This window comes from Scheffersomyces xylosifermentans (assembly GCF_036884685.1).
Source record: "Scheffersomyces xylosifermentans strain CBS 12540 chromosome Unknown RJT20scaffold_2, whole genome shotgun sequence".
NCBI classification, from domain to species: Eukaryota; Fungi; Ascomycota; class Pichiomycetes; order Serinales; family Debaryomycetaceae; genus Scheffersomyces; species Scheffersomyces xylosifermentans.
The window spans coordinates 2,064,937-2,086,447 of record NW_027042940.1 but is presented as its reverse complement, the minus strand read 5'-3'; the positions used below and the strand labels follow the sequence as shown (position 1 = coordinate 2,086,447).

At 40.3% G+C, this 21,511-nt stretch overlaps 5 protein-coding genes across 5 annotated transcripts; 3 read left to right on the top strand and 2 right to left on the bottom strand. All coding sequences in view use genetic code 12, as the record gives it.

Moving 5' to 3' along the window:
- Window positions 1–47: 47 nt before the first annotated feature.
- Window positions 48–2,615, top strand: RJT20DRAFT_29962 (MFS transporter). Its single transcript, XM_064919609.1, has one exon. It carries the CDS (start codon window positions 366–368, stop codon window positions 2,220–2,222), a length of 1,857 nt encoding a protein of 618 aa, XP_064776305.1. The 5' UTR covers window positions 48–365; the 3' UTR covers window positions 2,223–2,615.
- A 652-nt stretch (window positions 2,616–3,267) lies between these two features.
- RJT20DRAFT_126219 (MFS transporter) lies at window positions 3,268–5,461 on the top strand. Its single transcript, XM_064916698.1, has one exon. It carries the CDS (start codon window positions 3,765–3,767, stop codon window positions 5,376–5,378), a length of 1,614 nt encoding a protein of 537 aa, XP_064776304.1. The 5' UTR covers window positions 3,268–3,764; the 3' UTR covers window positions 5,379–5,461.
- Window positions 5,462–9,805: 4,344 nt separating this feature from the next.
- Window positions 9,806–13,866, bottom strand: RJT20DRAFT_144588 (DNA-directed DNA polymerase gamma; the record flags this gene model as incomplete). Its single annotated transcript, XM_064918742.1, has 3 exons — window positions 9,806–9,842; window positions 10,184–10,479; window positions 10,522–13,866. 3 exons carry the CDS (start codon window positions 13,864–13,866, stop codon window positions 9,806–9,808), a joined length of 3,678 nt encoding a protein of 1,225 aa, XP_064776303.1.
- A 2,010-nt stretch (window positions 13,867–15,876) lies between these two features.
- RJT20DRAFT_29935 (uncharacterized protein) lies at window positions 15,877–17,586 on the top strand. Its single transcript, XM_064919608.1, has one exon. The coding sequence runs from the start codon at window positions 16,157–16,159 to the stop codon at window positions 17,165–17,167; it is 1,011 nt and encodes a 336-aa protein (XP_064776302.1). The 5' UTR covers window positions 15,877–16,156; the 3' UTR covers window positions 17,168–17,586.
- Window positions 17,587–17,669: 83 nt separating this feature from the next.
- Window positions 17,670–20,195, bottom strand: FGR47 (Fgr47p; the record flags this gene model as incomplete). The annotated part of the gene is made up of 1 exon (XM_064918237.1): window positions 17,670–20,195. One exon carries the CDS (start codon window positions 20,193–20,195, stop codon window positions 17,670–17,672), a length of 2,526 nt encoding a protein of 841 aa, XP_064776301.1.
- Window positions 20,196–21,511: the final 1,316 nt, after the last annotated feature.

Below are 21,511 nucleotides of genomic sequence, written 5' to 3'. Positions count from 1 at the left end.
AACGAACATGTCGAAAACTACATCTATGAACTGATAATGAACGAACCAAAAGAATAAGTTTTCTCTGTGATTCCTATGTCTTCTGAGTAACTCTATCCTCTTTGCCAATTCTAGCAAGATCACTATAAGTTACTACATCTTTCATCTACACTCTCTGGTATTTCGAGGCGATTTAGATCGAAGCAGGTTCGGTCGAAAAATAAATTAAACGAGATCTTCAATTATTAGATTTTAGATAAGAATAGAAGTAAAATTAGGTGATTATTGGGTGGGTTTAGTTAACATATGGACTCGTAGAAAACTACAACAGTTATACTTATTGAATTTATAACAACGTCAGTACCTGAAAGAAGTCGACTTCCACCATGGCTCCGAAACTGAAACTCACTTTCAGCGAACAGATGAAAGGCTTCCCGGCCAGACAGATGTTTATTGTTTGTATCATCAGGTTTTCCGAACCTTTAGCATTCACGTCGTTGTTTCCGTACATTTATTTCATGATTCGTGACTTCCATATTGCCGAACGAGAGCAGGACATATCCAAGTACAGTGGTTACTTGGCGTCTTCGTTTGCATTTTGTCAGTTCCTCTTCGCTGTGAGATGGGGTAAACTTTCAGACAAAATTGGAAGAAAAATCATTCTTTTGATAGGTTTGTTTGGTACTTCGGTATCCTTGATCTGCTTTGGATTTAGCACGAACTATTGGTTTGCATTGGTATCGCGTAGTTTGGCTGGTGTTTTGAATGGTAACGTTGCCGTGTTAAGAACCATGATTGGAGAAATAGCGACTGAAAGAAGACATCAAGCACTTGCTTTCTCGACTTTACCTTTATTGTTCAATTTCGGAAGTATTATTGGTCCAGCAATTGGAGGTTCCAAGTTCTTAACTCATCCTAGAAAGGAGAATCCATACCATCCAGGAGAAGTGCTCAATGTGTTGGAAGGTACCAAATCATTCTACGACAAATTCATTCAGAAATATCCATATGCGTTATCTAATATCGTTGTCGCTGGATTCTTATGGTTCAGTTTAGTCTGTGGAGTCTTGTTCTTGGAAGAAACGCATGAAGTCCATAAGTATAGAAGAGATTACGGTGTGGACTTGGGTGATTGGCTTTTAAGCAAAGTTGGAATCAGTGTTCCCGTGAGACCATGGCACAAGAGGAATTTTACTAGCGCTTCGGCACAATATGACATTCTTCCATCGGAGATTTCTCCTCTATTGAGGGATCTGATCTCATCTCCAAATGCAGATGAAGCTTCGATCCAGTCCGAGACAGTTGGTGATGACGACGATTTCTCAAGTGAAATTCAAAGTGTTAAACCCTACATCTCCAGAAGAATGTCCCAAGCTATTGTAAAAACGTACTCAATGAGTGAACACGAAGTTGAGATCCCTAATACGCCATCTTACTCTAATGCTTTCACACCAAGAGTCATTACTGTCATTACTGGTAATTTTATCATCTCCTTGCACAGTGTTACCTATAATGAGTTCTTACCTGTCTTCTTAGCGTCCAGATTCCAAAAAGACAAATTGCGATTCCCTTTCAGAATTGAAGGTGGCTTTGGGCTTGATGTCAGCTACATTGGTACATTGTTCTCCAGTACTGGTATCATGGGCATGCTAATCATCCTCCTCATTTTCCCATTGATAGATCGTAAACTTGGCACAATCAATGGTTACAGATTGTCTGTGTCTATCTTCCCATTGGTTTACTTTTTGGTTCCGTTATCTATATTCACATTACATGACTACAATCCCAACTTTGCTAAGTGGGTTACGCCTGTCCTTTTATATTCATTAACTTCTTTGAAGACATTGGCCAGTGCTACAGGAATGCCACAAGTTATGTTGTTAAATCACAGAGCAGCAGCCAAAGAACATAGAGCTTATGTCAATAGTGCCTCCATGAGTATCATAGCATTAGCTAGATGCACCGGACCGATTGTTTTCGGATACTTGATGTCCATTGGTGATAAGATTGGCACTGGAGAATTACTCTGGTGGGTTATGTCGTTGTTAGCTGGATTCGGAATGATCCAGTCCTACTGGATGGAAGACCGTGAAGACGACGAGGATGAAAAGGACTCAGAAAGTGAGTCCGAAGACCTTATACATGCTGAGGCCATTGGGGAAGAAGACTTACAGAGAGATTACACTACTGTAGAGGTTTCTGATGAAGACACCCAAACTAGTATAAGCGAAAGAGTGCTATAGAGACTCCAAGACAAAAAAAAGGAAGGGATTCTGCCGTTTTTAGGCAGAAGAAACATTAGCATATTCCGAGCTAATCGTTTTCTGGTGTAGATATCGTGTTTGGTACTTCATTTCATCCCTCGATCTCCCCAATCAAGCATATTTAATACATATATATATAGAGAAAGAGATACAGCAATTAAAACACCTAAGTGCCAGACCACCTTAAGCCTATCTCTATTTTGGTCACTACTATTCCTCTCTGTTCTTTGTCTTCTTTTCAGAGGTGCTAATGCCACCAACTAAACGTATTAAATCCCAAAACTGAAACTTCATCACACCAACTAAACCTATTTAATCTCCCACTACTAACGTATTTAATCTCCCACAACTAACCCACAACTAAACGTATAATCCCCATAACTAAACATATTACAGTAAAAGATAGAGCATACAGTAATTAAAAACCTTAGCTCTCCTTAACCAAAAGCCTAACAATAAGACTAATAAAATAAGGTATTTAATCCCACCAAAAATCCCACGACTAACGAATTTAATCTCCCGCGACTAAACCCCCATCAATACGAGATATAGAGCATACAGCAATTTAAAAACCTTACCTCTTCTTCACCTTTCTTCACCCATAACCTACTAAAAGACTAATAAAATTTTGTATCTAATATCACCACTAAACGTATAAACCCACCAAAAACCTATAATCTCACAACTAAACCTACATCAACACCATATATAGAGCTTACAGCAATTAAAACCCCTTACCTCTTCTGCAATAACCTAACAAAAAGACTAATAAAATAAGGTATTTAAACTCACAACTAAACCCATTAAATCTCCGACAACTAAGCATACATGAGATATAGAGCTTACAGCAATTAAAAAACCTACCTCTCCTTCACCAATAACATAAAAAAACCTAACAATAACACTAATAAAATAAGGTTGCGAAAAATGACAATCCCACTTTGGCAGTCTCCCCACCCTCATACCCTCATCCCCCCACCACAATGGGTTCCTTAGCCACACCCTGCTTCAATCTCTCCATTTCCTGTTCTCATCATACATGTATATTCCATGGGTTTACCCACGCCTTTCCCGGCTCCTGCAAATACCCTGCCAACCCCTGCCCAGAGGTGTGGAGCCGTACTGATCTGCTAATGTGGATTAGTAATAGGGCATACAAAAATGAGTCAAAAACGGAAACTGTACCTCGAGCCGATACCATCGGTACATCGATTGGAATTGCATTAATTACTTACATGTACCAGATGGGACAAAGGTGTTAGTCACCGTTGAGAGGTGGTAGCACGAATCACTGCTGTAGATATATTAATTTTTCACACCATGTAGCTGTGTAGTTTGCTGTGAGTGCACCATCTCTTTATCCTTTAACAAGCCGTTGGGTGTAATTTTCACTAACCAGTTGCTATTAGCTATTGACATTATATCTTTATATTTTTATATAGTTAGACATTTTACCAATACCACCCATAGACTAGATATGGATAACCAGCTGTATCATCTATCCAGCTAATAATTAAAAAAATGCAAGGGCTAACAGTAAGAGAACAATTGGAAGGGTTCCCAGTATTCCAGATGGTGATTATCTCCCTCATTAGGATTGCGGAGCCCATAGCTTTCACGTCGATGTTCCCCTATATATACTTCATGATCCAGCAATTTGGCATCGCAGAGAACGACGCTGACATTTCACGGTATAGTGGGTACTTGGCTTCAGCGTTTTCGTTCTGTCAATTCCTCTGTTCTGTTCAATGGGGTAAGGCTTCGGAAAGTTTTGGAAGAAAGCCGGTTCTTCTTGTAGGATTATGTGGAACTGCTACTTCCATGATAGTCTTCGGATTCAGTACCAATTTCTATATAGCATTTCTAGCTCGTATGATGATGGGCTTGCTTAATGGAAATGTCTCAGTTATTAGGACTACTATAGGAGAAATTGCCGTGGAAAGGAGACACCAGTCTATAGCATTCAGTTCATTAACTTTATTATGGAGTACGGGAGCAATTGTAGGTTCTTGGCTTGGAGGAGTTCTTACGGATACTACACATTTACCAGAAGTACTGTCAATAGATGATAAGAGAGACGGGTCCACGAATTCCGGAGGTTTGCTTACTCGGTATCCATTTGCACTTTCCAATATCGTTGTAGCAGTTATCCTTTGCATAAGTATCTTGATTGGGTGGTTGTTCTTTGAAGAAACTCATGATGGGAAGAGATTTAACCGTGATAGAGGTTTAGAAGTGGGAGACTGGCTAAGAAAGAAGCTTGGTTTCGAAGTGCCAGTTCGCCCATGGCAGAAGTACGCTCCTTTATACGATGATAGTCGCCAAGGATCTGAGCTAATGAATGATTACGATGGCGATGACGAGGAAGATAAAGATGGAATTGAGTTGCAATTGTACTCTCTGGTGGATCCAGACGCTGAAAGTGCATCCTCTCAGGAAGTCAAGCCCACTTCTGAGAACTACGCAAAAGCATTCACATGGCCTGTTATAAACACCATTTTGAGTCACTTTATACTATCGTTCCACAACTTGGTCTACTCTGAATTTTTACCTGTTTTACTTGCTGGAAAAGTAATGGTTGAAGATTTGGACTTCCCTTTCAAAATCAAGGGTGGATTCGGTTTCTCATCGGACACTATTGGTATGATTTTATCGCTTACAGGTATTATAGGAATACTTGTTGTGATATTTATCTTCCCAGTCCTCAACACCTATTTCAGTACCATTAACAGTTACCGTGTAGCTCTAATCACCTTCCCCATTTCTTTGGTGATATTGCCACTTCTTATATTCACCTTGCCAGAGTACAATCATCATATTCCTAGCAAATTCTTCACAGGGGCTGCCTTGTACATGATAACAGGATTAAACACTTTCTCTGGTGCAACTGCATTTTCTCAAATTATTATTTTGATTCACAGAGCACTGCCTAAACAGCATAGAGCTCTTATCAATGGTTATACACTTAGTATCACTGCATTGGCACGTTGTCTTGCGCCAATTATTTGGGGTTACTTGATTTCTAAGTTTGACCAAATGGGCTACGGAGGGGTCTCGTGGTGGCTTCTCGCTTGTATTTCAGTCGGAGGTTTCCTTCATTCTTTTGTCTTGGAGGAGTACCAGGAAGTTCTATAGATATGTCACTATATATATTAAATAAACGCCATATGGACTGTTGCAATCTCTCTAGTCTTTTAACAATTCAACTGCAAAAAGCTCATAACCCCAAGACCTGTCATGCCTGCATTTGACCCCTGTCCTCCACATAATTTTTCCTGTGACATACCGGAAAACTCTTATCTTTTTATGAGGTCGGGTTATATGGGCAATTTCCGGTATGCATATCCGGCCATTTTTTCCGAGAATTCCATGTAGCCTCAGTTGTCCAATACCCACTATTTCCGGTGAGATTCCGTAAATCTCAGCACGAAACGACATTTGAATGGAGACACTCTACAGCTAACAGACTAAAACGATGTCTGAACTCGCTCCCGGCTGTAAATTGGATACCTGTTCTATTGTTATAATTGTTAAGGTAGTGTAAGTATCGAGGACCCGGTTTTTTCTTGGGAATCACAAAATGGTGTGATTGAGCCGGTTTTTTTGGCCCGCTCGTTTTCAAGTTCCATGAGGTTTCAAGATGAGCCCCGGTGGGAGGAGTCGATGAGCTCCTGGGATGAACATAGTTACAAACAATTTCACACCACCACCTCGACGTATATCCCAACCAAGACCAAATTGGGATTGTTGATGTCTACTCTATACGTAGTAATTACCCACCCAAACTCGGCTCAAATGGAATGCAGCGGTGCTAATCCGCCGCTCGCCTCGAAACCTCTATGTCGCTGGTTATCTATTTCTCCCCTCAATATTTAGTTAACTGAGCGCATGATGAGCTCATCTCGACGAATGTAATAATCCGCTTAAACTGCACCACAAGTTAGAAGTTCGAGGAATGTGTCATACGTATGAATAGTTAGCACACTACAGATTGAAGGGATTTGGCTTAATGTATATATATTAGTATTAATTAGAAAACAACATATAACTAATAGTAATAATTGTGGTTATTAACACTGAAAAAAACTGGTATATATAAATAATTGATGGAGTAAGCAGTCAAGCCTATTCGGTAGCATCAAGCACCATTAAAAAACCCATATAAATAAGATTGAAGGCAACGATTGATATTATCGTTCGGTCAGGTTATTCGCTTGCCATAAAACCACCTAATGTAATTCCCCAATCACAAAAGACAGCAAGCAAGAAATAACTCTGTCGATGATAAAAACAAAACGTAACCAAATTAAGTATAATAAGCCATATGCAATTGTTCTCTTATGCTTTGAAGAATTCCCCAATTCTCCAAACCAAGTGTGTTGATGGTAGTGGTATAGTTATATAGACTCGGAATTTGGTATCCCGAGTTGGTAATTATGGCATTCCCCGTCGGAATATTGTAGTAAGACACTGATAAAAAAAAAAGGATTTTCATAGATAATAATATTTGCAAGTAGAAAAGAAGAAAGGATAAACACGAATGATGAAGTAATAACGTCAAGTTTGATTATTGATTAGTTGGAAATGTGTAATAAAAAGGCGTATCGTATTATAGGTTCGGCAGATGGAATTCAGCCGGAACAAGGACGAAGCTGTTGCTTTTCAATGCTAACTAGCCATAATGAAGATATCAGATATCCATGCTTAAGTCAAATATATGTGATCATACAATGGTGTTTAAGCCATTGTAGAAAGACAGTTCAAATTGAGACACAATTGGACAATTATGTCATGTCATATAAATGGGCATCTCAGAAACGCAAGGGGTCGGTATAATTCATTCTGGTAGTGACTAGCTTTTCAAATTCATTCAGCAATACTGTTCCAGAAGAAGACACCCGTCGGGTATCATCTGAGTCCCGCGAGAGACTCATCTCAAAGACTCCTTAGAATCTTTGACCGGACTTCTTAGCCTTCAACTTCTTGTGGATGAAGACAGAAGAGACACACACGAAAGCCAAGAAGACTAACACGAAAACAAGAATAACACCGGCTGGGAACATTGCTAGTATATGATTTGGAGTAGTAGTGAACTAAAAGAAATCAGAAGAACAAGAAAACGAAAGTGCCAATTCCAATTTTTCTCAATGGACATTCCCAACTATATTTATATAGGATTGGTGGATTTTGGGTGTGGAAAATTTTTGGAAGTACAAGTAAGTGTAACAGTAAATATGTATCCTGTGGATAGCGGTATCAGGACGACATTATAAATTGCATTTAGTTTCGGACAATCCGGGGGAGACATTTTGCGGTATATTTGGAATGGCCAACCAATGAGGTGGTGAGGGATATAGCAACCATGGCAGGGCTCAACGTTGGATCGGTATTACGGTGAAGTTTGGGGTTTGAGAGATCACAATACTACAAGACGACAATTAACTCTACAAGGACTGGTTTTAGCCATCGCTGATTTCAAGGAGCCATGCCCTCATGTAGGTTCAAATGAATTAATGACAGTGGGCATTTAGCCGGTAGTTCTTACGTCGTTGCTCTCACATCTCCTGACATTCCGATTCTGGGCGCTAGCGATAAGCCTGAACTCTGAGCGAGATGATATGACGGCATCGACGTCGAACAGTCAATGTTGGTTAAAAAATAGTATAATATTATGCATCCATTTGTGGATTCTATCGGCGCTAACGTCACCCACCGAGAACCGGAACGACATTCTGCATGATTCCTTTAGTATTGATGTGTACGACATCATCGTGGGAACATAGATAATATTGAAATAATACCTCAAGAAACCCATTTGCAATCACCCGAATTGCTTGAACGGGTACTTTATGGAACGAGTTTGAGACTATTACTACTCGGATAAACTACCGCCAGATGAGCTACTAAAAGAAACTCTAGAGATAAGCAGTCAGTGTTGGAATTGGGAATATATCAACTTCAGCATATTATGGAAGACCCAGATTACGTAATCCTACATCTATCTGGGGCTTCTGTTGACGAAGAAGAAGAAAAGGCTCAAAAGAACAATAAGCGTTGAGAGACATTTCCATCTGGACCTGCTATACCGGCTTATTCCCAAATGTGTGTTCCTCTCCAGGTGAATAAACCGTTTATAGCTCACCGAAGTCCCAAACGTAATTTTCTTACTAATTATGCTCTTCCATTCGGAAAATGAAAATTTAAAGTACTCTCCCTCTGAATTTTTGGAAGCTGGATATGCAGTGGACAATACTGGTTCAACCACATTGCGCTATAATGTGCTGATAGTGTCATCTAATCTCGTTTCCACTATTCGTAAACTAATTACTTAGAAAAGTCTAGGTTCATTTCATTTCTTTTTCCCTCGGCAGTAGTATTACTTCGACGGCTAATTCGGCTACAAACCACCACCGGTTCTCATCTCCGACAATCTCTAGTTAAATACTTGCATGCACTATTTACTTACTTTGACACATAGTATAATTAAACCTACTTGTGAATGCAGGTTTGTTGTCAGGTGACCAGCTCGGAGAATCTCAATTGAGTAAGTTGATTTCCTGAAACGGATGCCCTTCAGCAGCACTGGAGCTAATGTCGGTTTTGGCGACTTTTCAGCCTAATTGGGGTGTAGAGCTTGCCATGCCGACAGCACAATAGTTGCAAATTCACCAGCGAATGTCGCCGGCAAGGCTGAACCCCTCCTTTGAAAGAAGCAGAATCTCCAAACCATAGGGCAATCTCTCCCCTCGGGGGTATTCAGGAACATCGCTTATTTATTAATAGAATAAAGCTCCATCATTAGATAATGCTTATTAGATTGTTAAATCGTAAATTCATAGTATATAATGGTTAGAAGCATTTCATAAACTCCTAATATTACATACTCTATGTACATATAGAAAATTGTAAGGGTCAGAGAGATTGGAACAGCAATCATGTAACGCAAAGGTCAATTCAAGTAAAATTTGAGAGAAAGTAAATGTTGCAAATTGTTGAGTTTGAGTAAATTTGCGTTTGAGTTGTCTTCAATGTTGAAAAAATGATTCAGGAATGAATAGATATATCTGACTCTTGTAGAATCGCATATCGGCTATTTTCTAATAGCTAAGTGGTAATTCATCAACTTGTGTTTAATGACTTTTAGTGGAATTATATAGGCTCAAGGATTTCAAAAGATTCCGAGCGGTCCATAGCAATCAATTATAGTGTGAATTATTGAACATTCCTATGGTAGTAATGTTATCTTTTTAATGATGAGTGTGTTGCACTTGAGCTCACCAATTTCGAAAAACCATCGAGAGAAGAAGTCATTGTAAGTTGGCAGTTGATATGTAGTGTCTTTTTTTCATCACCACCATGACTTGGAAGCGTCGCCTTAATGGCGTTTTTACATATTAGAGTTCGATGCTGTTGTGGCCAGAGTTGAAGTAGGAGGTGTGGGAGGTGTGGTAGCAATTATGGAGGTGTTCGTGGTAGTGGTTGACGTCGACGATGGTTTTAGTTCCTCTCGTCGTCGATCTAGTTCGGGATACATCAACTTGCTTTCGGTAGGTAATTGCTTGCTAATGGGTCGTGACGTTTGATTCTGTCGAAGACCACCTTTACTAGAAGTAGGATGTCTGACTATTCCAATCGTTCGCTGCAGCGAACCCAATCTTCTAATCAATCTGGACGTCGGCAGAGCCGATCGTCGCAATGTACCGGTTGCAATGCCTTGTTCTCCTTCTGATAAATTTCTTGTTAAGGAGGCTCCGACCTTTAGTCTTCCGGCCGCCAGCTTAGAAAATTCAGTATGAGATTCGCCGGTCATTTCTACCAGATCTCCCGTCAGTATCACTCCCACAGGTAACGAGTTACTTCCCAACGATTCAACTGCTCGTTTCTTCGAAGATTTTCCGAAAACTTTTCCCCCTTCTTTTCCCCCTTCACAACTAGTTGACCTAGCAGGCTTTCCACTCAGTTTAACGGTCTGAGCAGAATAAGGTGTATATTTGATTGCGCTCTTAACCTTTTTGGTGGACACCATCTTTGTTGGGGTCATGCCATTGGTAATGGGCGACTTCTCGATTCTCTTTTCATATACCTTGGGTTTTGCAACTTTCGTGACCTCTTTCCTCGGTTTTTTGATTGGTGATTGCATTACATCGTTTTTGAGTAAGGCATTGCCATCGATCCCTTCTACACGAACATCAAACTCTTCCATGCTTCGCCTTTTCGTTCTGGTAGATAGCGGAATCTGTGGTTTTGAATAAGTTGGCTTGGTATTTGGTTTCTTCACATAAAATTCTTTTTGAGCATCATCGAAATCGGCGTCTTTTTTCAGCTTGATATATATATTGATATTTTTCTTCCATTCGTCCTTGTCTATCGAATTTTGCAAACGAACACTTGCGATTTTTGTCTTTGGATCCAACTCTTGATCCAATTTGAGGATTACTGGATTTCTCTTTGGATATTTATAATTAGTCAACTTCAACTTCTTTGGAGACGTTCCTTCGATCAAAATCTTTCCATTTTCACATTTATCAAGCAATTGGCCTATTGAAAGAGATTCTCCTGGTGGAATAGCAATGGGATTAGATGGGGTAATACAGTCCATATGAACTTCTTTACGGAGTACGTGATCGATGTCGACCTCGGAGAAGAAAGCGCATGATTGCGGTACTTCTGTAATTCCTAATTGCTCGCAAAACATCGCTCTTGTCCACAAATTGCTGATTTGCAATAGTAGAGCCGCTTTGTATTTATCGTCCTCTCTTACTAGGTATCTCAATTCGTCGTGAACTGTGACAGCCAATCGAGCATCAATTTGATATTTGTCAATCAAATACTCCATCGACACAACTAGGAGATGTAGGTAGTCAACTCCGGAACTCTGGATAGCCCAATTTATTCTGGACGTTAAATAATTGTTCTTATTGAGGTTCTCGATTGTCAAAGCAGCAGTAATTGCAGCTCCCAAGACGGGCGTTCGGGGATCTTTCTGGTATGCTATTGACTCTAATGCATTGAACATGACTGATTCTGTGCCCCCGTGATATAGCCTTCTCGACAATGCCTTGGATGATGATACTTCTCCCTTGGTGCTGGCGTACAATTTCTTCGCAATTCTTTCGGCTTCATCGTCGCTTAATTTTGAATTGAACTGCTTTAAAAGACGGGTTGCAAATTTCACGCCAGCTCCATAAATTCTTCCGTAGTTGAACACCTTTGCATCGTTTCTGCTTATTCCTAAAATCTCTGCTGTCTTCGAATGCAAATCAGTCTTTTCAGTTTTATCTCCTTCCAATGTCATCCATCCAAGTGCAGTTCCTCCGTGTATTCTAAACATCGAATCTCCAACCAAAGAAGCAATCCACAACTCTTCTGAGTCGACATCTGCGCCCACAAAACAGTAACCTTTAGGAGCTTCAATAAGGGACTTCAACTCTGATCCGATTCTGTTTCTCTTCGCATTGGAAGCAGTTAACCATGTATTTTCTGTGGCTCTTCTAGTTATTGTTCCCATCGTACAAAGTTTGGGTAAAATGATACCCATTTCTGGGGAGTCTTTGCAATCTCGTTTTGTATCGAAGAATTTGTTCTTTTTCCCTTCCGTGTCGTTGTAAACAACGAATTGTTCTGTAATACGTGTTCTGTTTCCCATCCAATAGGAAGCCGCTGAGTTCAATGATAAGATTTCTTGGGCATAATTGTACTCGGATGTCATGGTACCATCTTCAAAGTATCTAAGATAACTCTTAGACATTATTAGAGTACATCTCTTGTTGGGTCCATCCGGATGAGGGACTTTGAATAATTCGAAGCTGCGTCCATCATCTCGTAACTCGGAGATTAAAAGTTCCATATCTTCTGCACTCAATTTGGCTTGAGAGTAGTTTTTCTCGTTCAACTGCTGATAAACATCTTCATCATAGGGCACTTTGAAGCACCATCCTTGGGATTCCGTCCAGACCAAAGGATATCCTTCCCATTTTAGTCTGAGAAGCAAAGGTGTAATTCTGGTTCTAACAGTTAAATTCATTTCTCTTTGCTTAACACCGTTCACAGTTGCAGTCTTAAACAACTCTCTGTACCATTCAGGGTATCCAGTTAGGTACGCCTGCTTTGCCAGCGGTGATCCGTCCTTCTTTAACCTTGGCTTCTTTATTGTCCAATTTAATTGGCGAAGCCAAGGATCCTCTTGGTGGTTAGGTTCTAAGGACTCATTCTTCTGCTCTATGTATTTGATCAACTCGTTTGCACGTTTCTTTAAATTCTCAGTCACCTGGCCTCTGTTTTCTGTATATATCTTCTCCGCTGTCTCGATGTAATTTTCCCATTTCTTAGTAGTTGGCAATATTAACGTTCCAAGATGTCTTAAAGCAGCAAATGAAACTGGATGCGGCACTTTCTCCCTGAACTCTGGTAATAATTTCTTCGTTACTGTATAGGTTGCTTCCACATCAGTCGCACAATAATCCATAAGCTTATTGAAATTCATTATTACGTCCATAGGGTTCTCAGAACTGAAAAAATCTCTATCGCTCTTGTCTAGTTTAATCTTGCAATGGAAGTCTAGGACGTTGGCCAACGAATTTGGAGCTCCCTTATTCAACCAAGGGTCATCTACTAAGTCGCTTGCAACTTCCTGGGAAATGCTCTCACCAAAGGAAGCATATTCTGCTGCCAATTCCGAACTAGAAATTTCTTCTGAATGTTCTTCTTGGAACTCAAGCTGATTCTTACTCTTCTTATGTTGTTGCCATTTAGGCCGCTGCTGGGAACAGATTCCACTGATGGCTACATGTAAGGCCATTCCATCTAGATAAAATGCTTGTGACTGCTTGATATTGTACTCGTCTGCCACTCTTGACCTATCATAACTTACGTTATATCCCACTAGTAACTTCGGCTTCTTGAGGCAATTGAAGGGAATGAGATGCTCCCAGTCACTAAAAGTTGGATCTTCGGCGTAATTTGTAAGGAAAGGTGATACCCAACCATACCAAGCTTCCTGTGAAACACATGTTGCTAGTACAGCATATGGAGACTTTTTGTAGAGCACTTCAACATCGAATACTAGTTCGTCTTCTAGTGGGAATGGGACCAGCTCAGGTTCTTTTCCTTCCACATATCTATACCAGCCAGCCTCAAACTGCCAATTCTGCGGTCTCTTTGGCAATTTTGCATCCGTCTTAAAGAACTTTTCTGCCATCGAGAGATAGGGCTCTGCGCTCCATTTTCCAATTTTGTAGAAATGTTCATCAAGAGTCTTGTTACCTACTAAGTCTGGAAAATTCTCTATGTTGATAGGCTCTGTGATTTGAGTTTTACGATTGAGTAAATCATTGTGTTTAAGGTGCTTTTCGGCAATTTTAAGAAGTTCGGGGTATTCTGGTTTGAGGTAGGAATCTGAAGGATGATTTGGAAACACTTTCTTATGAAGTGATTCAGAAAGGTACTGGATTCCCACTTGGTTGACTCTGGGGGGTTCACTAACGATTTGTTTTGCTGTTGATTCGTTGGTTTGATGTCGTATAAAAGTCTTTGCAAGAGAATTGATTGTGGACAAGTCCGATTTTCGTATGGATCGTATTGGCCTTCGTAGGCTTATTCGGAGTGTATTATTGATGATAGTCATGGTATTCGTTATATAGACGAGGGCATGAACCTGGGTTTAATAGCGTTTGGTAAGTGATTTGCTAGTGTTCAAACGGATTCTTTCTTATTGAACTAAGTGAATTCAATTATTATAGAACTTATTGCTGATTCCATGCGTTTGGTAGTAAGACTGTAGCCGATATGACTATAAGATGCTTTTTATTTGCAACAGAAAACGGATAATGATCCAGGTCTTAATTCTAGGAATAAGGATGACTCACTCTCAGAATCTAGATAAACAACACTATCTTGAGACTTCACGATGGTCTTTATAACGACACAATAAGATGAAAGATGAAAGTATGACGAAAGATAAATATTCCCTTTTGGCTGCTTCCTTTGATCCTCTGTTTGGCAGTAAAAAAAAGTGGTAGCGATGTTACTTTTTGTGGCTCGAAAGTTTTCAGTATGAAGACAGGTTTTATGTGAGCACTTTGGAGGGTTATCTTGGCTAAGGAATGAGAGTGTAGTAGTAGATAATGGAGGTTATTTGTTAGTGATATATAATACTAGTAATAATAAAGTAACGAAGAATATTAAATAAGCCTGCGAATAGAAAACACAAATCAATATGTACAATATGTACAATATGTACAATATATACAATATATACAATATATACAATATAAATAATACACTATAAAAGAGGCAAAACCCAGAGGGTCTACAGCCATTTAGATCGATTCTGTATAAATATATCCACCCACTAACAAAAAAAAATAGACTAACGGGGGGTGATCAGTGTGATCATTGTCATCAGTGCCTTGTCTCCAGTGTATGCTGGAACATGCAAAATGACACACTGAAACAGGACTAGCGAATCTGGGCCCTGTCTACAAAAAATAGAAGATTCTGATGGTAAGGGCCATGAAGAGGTCAGTCATACATACACATTTAGTTCAACGGATGAATATAGAACATGTATCGTTACAAACTAATAGTGTACATTACATTTATAGTGTACATTAATCGTACACTGTTTAGCCATGTTAACTATGAAGAGAGTTAGTATTTACTTGTGTCTCTGTACAGTCAGTCTACTAAAACGGCACTACGCAGCAAAGTAAACAAGTCCCCATACAGGATGAGTGTCTTCTAGAATGTCATGTGAGCCCAAAAGGGTAATAGATGTGTTGTTGTGATTTGGGCTGGATGGGGTTGTGTTAGTGAGGAATACGTGGAGAAACTGTCACGATGAGATGGCTAAGACGGCAAGTGGTGCAAATGGTGGCCAATGCCAGTGTGAATCCGCAAAAGTGTTGAGATGAGATTTCCGCCGTAGGCTACTTACATGGTAGCACCTCGAGCAATGCACGGTATATGGACACTAGATGATCGTACAATTGAATCTGAATAATACTCCGGGTTGGTCGTTCATTAGTCCACCGTCTAAACAGATCTATGTAAGAAAGCAACGCCTTTGAACGTGCCTACGTGGACAAAAACGTTCTTCTAACTGGCAATGTTGCAATGGCATGAATTTCATAGCAACCCAAAAAGCAAACAATGTCCATTTTCCACCATTAATCTTTAGCTACTCTACCTAATCACACCCCAAATCCGGCTGCAAATTAGTTTCTATACTTCAAAGTAGATGTTACTATCATTTATCGGACACGTATTTGGCTGTTTTCTCACTTGTTTGTGTCTGAGCGTGTCCTATCCATTCCGCAAACACCATTCCGCAAACACCATTCCGCACAGACGTTTTCTAACGTATTAAGGACGACATTCAAGATCTTGTACCAACTACTTCAACAAACACCAGACAGACTATCTCCAGCTACAACTCAATGCCACTCTCACTGCCTCTCTACTGATCTCTCCATCATCCTTATAAAACACCTTTCTTTTGTGTCTTTCTGCAGACACCCATGTATGATCCTGTACGATCCCAAATCAGGAAATATCACAACAAACCTGCATGACTACAAACAAACCACGACTTCTTCCCAGACCTCCTAGCTTCCCACAGAGTCCTACCATTCTTCGTGTTTTCCCATCTTCGTCGGCTGTCTGTTATATATATGCCTACCTCACAGTCGAGCTTCTGCCCTGTATTTAAAATCCCGTAAACAGCGCTTCGCAAAGTAAACAATTAAACAGACAAAAGGTCCCTTTACCACTGTCACATTTATACCTCTCAGTTTCCTTGCAGCTGCCTACAACAGACAATAATATCAAACGATTGCAGCAGACACGAAACTTCGACGTCAGATAATTGCAGCCACCAACATCACTATAACGTCTGGTAAGAAAACAACAACGAGATGTCCGATTTTTCGTCCTACAAGAAAGCCGATTTGGTCACCGTGCTCAAAAAGCTCGAGATCCACACTGTCTCCAAAGACACCAAGAAAGTCTTGGTAGACAAGCTCGACAAGTACGTTTCTGAGCATCCAGAAGATGGAGCTTTAACCATTCAGAGTATTCTCGATGAGGCAGAAGATGTCAATGGCGACGATGAAGACAACGAAACCACATTGAATGAAGACAATGACGAGATCGCTGATGAAGAGGAAGAGGAGGAAGTTGTAGTGGTTGTACCTGAAACCGAAGACGACGATGACAAGGACTATGAAGCCCCTCCTCCTCTTTCATTAAAGGAATGGGTCGTGGACCCAGTCATTGAGCAATGGGAGAACTTTGTTGAAAAGGTCTATGAATACACAGACTCTGTTGGAATTACTTACTTGGAATACTCCGATGACTTGAGAGAGAGATTATCCAAGGCAATTACCTTAAACTACTTGGAATTGGTTCTTGAATTCGCTTTTTTCATCTACGCCTACGTTCCAATTGTGCCTCTCAAGGACAATGGTTTCAACCACCAAGTGTTGAAAGACAACATTTACTTCTTCGGTGAGAGTGAAATCCTCACCCCAGACTTCACTGCCTTGCTTTCAACTAAGGTTATTGCTACTTTTGTGATTTGGGCATTTGACGCTGTTTTATTACCTTTGCTTGTTGCTTACTACGTCAACTTTTCTAGAAGAGTTCTAGTTTTTGACAACAACGACGGAATTGTCGCTAGAATTTACACTTACGATCCTTTTGTTTTCGCTTTGAGTAAGGTTTTGATTTACTATTTTATTACTAAGAACTCTGATGGATTCCTCACCTTCAAGACTGGCGATAGCCTTTATGCTACTGTGAACAACTTCTTTGTTCTTTACGATAGCTACTATGCTCAATTCACGGCCGTCCTTGGATCTTTCCCATTGGTTCTTGGAGCTTCCAACATCTTGGTTGCTCTTTACTCCCAATTTGAAGAATACTAAGGTACTCTGACTTTGTGAGATTGGGGCGGGGTTGATACCGATACCTGGATCGAAGCCCCTTTGTCCAATAGTCTTTACCCAATTCGCCGAATGGATGTCGTGCTCAAATTGTTTTCTTAGTTGATGTATACAGTGTCAACCGGAATTCTTCTGGGAGCAAATCCTTTTCTAAGTGGAAATACCGATTTAATAGGTTTTTCTGCTTAGTTCAGTTCTTAAACCTTCTACTCTTGTGTTAGTTATGCTTTTTGTTTTGCCGTGGCTCTGTCCATGAACGGTGCTTTTATGTTCCAACTGTATTTGTATTCTTTAACTTTTATGTTTGTCTTTGATATCATGTACTTGAATAATCACGAGCTTTAGTCGTTTATATATTATATATCACCTTAATAAAACTACTAAATTAAAACGTATTGTACGGGAGCTAGGAGACTTCTACTAAATACGTTTAATGCAAAGTAATCAGATTTTATGTACAACTACTATATATCAATGCTAACAACTATCGAGGAACCGGCCACCTAGTTTTCATACCCATCATCTCCAAATCATGATTAAGCTCGTCCAGACGAGCCAGCTGGGGCCCGTAGAAGTGTTTCATGATTTTCGCTAATAATGCAGCTTCTGAGTATTTTGAATCTGGGCCATCGCCCTTAATCTTGTCACCACCAGGAGGTGGTCCTCCTGTTGGATTTGGTGGCTCTTTGGCTCTTCTACCTCTTCTCTTCGGTCCAGTATTTGCGCTGCTTTGGCTATCAGAAGCGTTCGTGTCCGAGCCAGAAGTTATCCGTTCATATAGGGCGTTCTGGAAAATCTGATGCTTCAAGTTATTCTTTTTGTTTTCCTTTACACTTCCTGGACCCTTAGCCTTGGCTGGTAAGTCTCCTGTGATTACGTCAAATTCAGCGGGAGTAATCAATGGCATGTAGTCGTGAACTTGTGCAGAATGTGAATCTGGAGTTTTATTTAATAAATCTTCAGCTACTCCATTATTTGCTGTGAGCTCTTCCAAATCTTGTATATCCAATTCGTTATACATAGCCTTCTTCACAATCTGCTTAATGTCTCTGCTGTAGTCGCGTCTTGAGATGCCGCTGTAAAGTCTGCCGGAATCTTTGCTCTTGATATCAAAGACATCAGGGCTAGTATTGTTCAATTTGTCTTCAAATGCATCACGTTGAAATTCAAAGAAGTTTCTTAACTTCTCCAACTTATTGATCATTATGCTGTTTAAATGCTTGTAGACACGATTCGAATCTTGATAGAATGTAAGAGAATTCTTCAAGAGCTCATAGTTCTCGACAAGCTTTAAGCGTACAAGCTCTTCATCACGCTCAATGTCCAAGTTGTCTTTGAAGCGTGCCAATTCTTCGTCTTCGATGATTGAATTTGTGAAAGATATCTTTGAATTTTGTAAATTCTTAAGTCTTTCTAGAAGCTGCAACTTCTTTGCTCTGTAGATCTCGAAGCGATGCTTTTCTTGGTAATCAGTCAATTCTCCGAGAGACACGAGCAAATCCTTTCTACGCCTTTCCTTATTATTGCCATTAGCAGATGTGATATCTCTGGTCCCTGACGTGAGAATTTTCGACGACGAAGTTGGAAGAAATTTTTTGTAGTCCAATTCTCTCAGGCGACCCTTTCCGTGATTGACATTCTCGTCCAAAATGCCTATAGTTGAGTATTCCGTGTCTATGATTCTATTTTCAACGGTTACGTCATCTTTACTGCTCTCTTTCCTAGTATCTTTCCTCCTCTTCACATTACTGATTCTGGTTTTTATTTCTTCAAATTGTTTTGGTCTCTGGCTAATTTCGAAGGTGTTCGTGTCCCTCTCTTCGTTTCCTTCTTTGTTCTCGTCATAAAAGTCATAGTAATTGTTGGTATCGACATTCCTTGCGAAGTTGACGTAATCTATGAATCCTTCGTCTCTTTCATCTTCACTATCTAAGAAAAGGTCAGGTCTTTCTCCAAAAATCCCGTCGCTGACGTCACCACTTGCAAATGATACAGTACCTTCGATCCCATCCGATTCGTTGTATTCCACTTTAGGTGGATTCTTTGGTTTACGTCCCCTCTTCTTCGGGCCTGGTAATGCTTTTTGTGCTTTTGCAGCTTCTTTCTTCTCCTCTTCGTATTTTTCAATTGTGAATCCCTCTTCTGTTGCTTGAATTTTCATATCAAACAATGAACCTGCTGCACTTGCTACTACCATGTCAATACGTGGCAAGTCTTCATGTGCATCTATGAAAGCTCCGAAGACTTCATGAGGGGTTAAAGTTGATTTATCAGCATTCAATGGGTATGGCATGTAGTTTGGTGGTGGAAAGGGCAATGGTGGTACTTGAAGATACAAGTGCTCTACTAATGGTGACTTATCTTCCTTAGCTGAATTAGTAGCAGCTGGAGCCGTAGCAGTTGATGTGGCTAAGGGATCTTGAGACTTTTTACGAGGTTTCCTACCCCTAGTAGGAGGAGGAGGGGGTGGTGGTGTTGGAGGTGGAGGTGGTGGAGCTTGTTCTGCTGCGGCTTCCTCCATTTTCTTTCTGAATGACGCAAGAGAGTATGGTAAAAGATCTGGATCGATAACAGGAGGAGGGGGGTATATAAATGGCACCATTATTCCTCCTTCAAATTCTTCGTCTTCGTCGTCTTCATCGTCCATAGAGTCGATATCGTCGTCATCTTCCTCAGACTCATCAGCATAATCAACCTCTTTGCGGCTGTACCTATTTTGTTGCGAAAAGTTTGGCGGCACAAATGGTGGGAAAGGTGGTGGAAACTTCTGAACTATTCCATTTATCTGAGATGTTAATTTACTGTCCGTGAGATCTGTAGTCAAATCTGTGAAATAGTCGCTGGTGGTTGCAGGTGGATGGATAATTGGTATTATGTTAGAGGGCACATTATGAAGAATAGGCACCTCCTGTGATATAGGAACCAATCTAGGTGGTAGGGGTACATTCATAGCAGCGACTTGTGGAGTTTCAAATGTAGTTTTATTGTGTTTCGTGTCGAGAGGGTCCATAGACTCATTTTTGTCATTATTTGCATCATCTAAGCTTCTTGGAACTGTATTGGAGACCGTCTTTTGCTTTTTATAGGACATGTCTAGCAATTTTGCAAGAGTTTGGGGGCTCGGAAGGTCCAACGGGCGCTTTGCCAGCGATACACCTGGGTTCTGCATCGCTAGGACTACTTTCGTGGCTTCTGAACTAGGCTGTGAAAAGGAGCTTCGATAACCGTTGAAACTCACTTGGTTTAAAGTTGGCAAATTGTCGTATTGAGAGCCCAGCGAAAAAAGACCGCACGAAAAGGGAAAAGTGACAAAAAATCCGTCTTACACGCAGGAGCTCCAGAAAATATAAAACTGTCTATGTTCAGACAATCGCAATACTTGAAGCAGCTGACAGAATCTGGTGAGTCCAGTGTGAAAAAAATGACACAGGAAACGACAAAGCAACAAGTTCCCGTGTCAGAAATGCGTGCGTGTGAGTGCTCGATTGGGAAGTGGGTTTTTTGGTAGCAGCTAAAGCCAATGAAGTCTAGTAGGGTTCACCAGATTGAAAGTGGTAACTGTTGCAGTAAATTTCCAAAATGGTTTTGGTTTAGATAGTAAGTTGCCGTCTCTCGTCAGATATATAACCTTAAGCAAGTGGTATTGATCTGTAGAAACTAAATTTGACTTGTTCGTATCTTTATTAGTGCCTTTTAGTACGTAAGCAGCGGTTATGACCTGTTGGCTATGAAAGAAGAGCCAGAAAATACCGATTTTTCTCGTAAAAGTTGCTAGAAGTTGTATTCGCGGGTCTAAAGAGCTCTACACTACTCTTTCCCGAAATCTATGAGTAATTCAACTATAATCAACTTTACCGCTGGTTGCTAGGCTTATCTGAGTTGCCAGATATAAGACGATCCGAATAGAAGTGATAAACAGCGCCGAAAACTTCCAAAAAAGACTCAAAAAATTCTCAAAACAATATCAGTAAGTACCCCGATTAATCTGTCAAGTTGGGGGCCGATCTATCCAAATTTATCTTTTATACTATGCTGTATTCTTTACCCCAAAAGTTGTCTTCACCGTCATTGTCCTCCTTTTTTAGAAGCATTGAGAAATGCTGCGACAAAATGGAAACCTGCATTTTGCAACGAATTGTGTCGGCTGTGTGCAGTAATGGAACGCATGGTCGTATTTGGACGATCCTATTGTTGCAATTGTTTTAGCAGTCATCCAGGGGGTATTGGCTTGAAAGAGCATAGGAAGACAATTGAGTAGTGGAAGAGGAGAATTCGTGAAATTTGGTGGAATTTTGGTGGCGTTATCTTGGTAAGACTTGGAGTAGC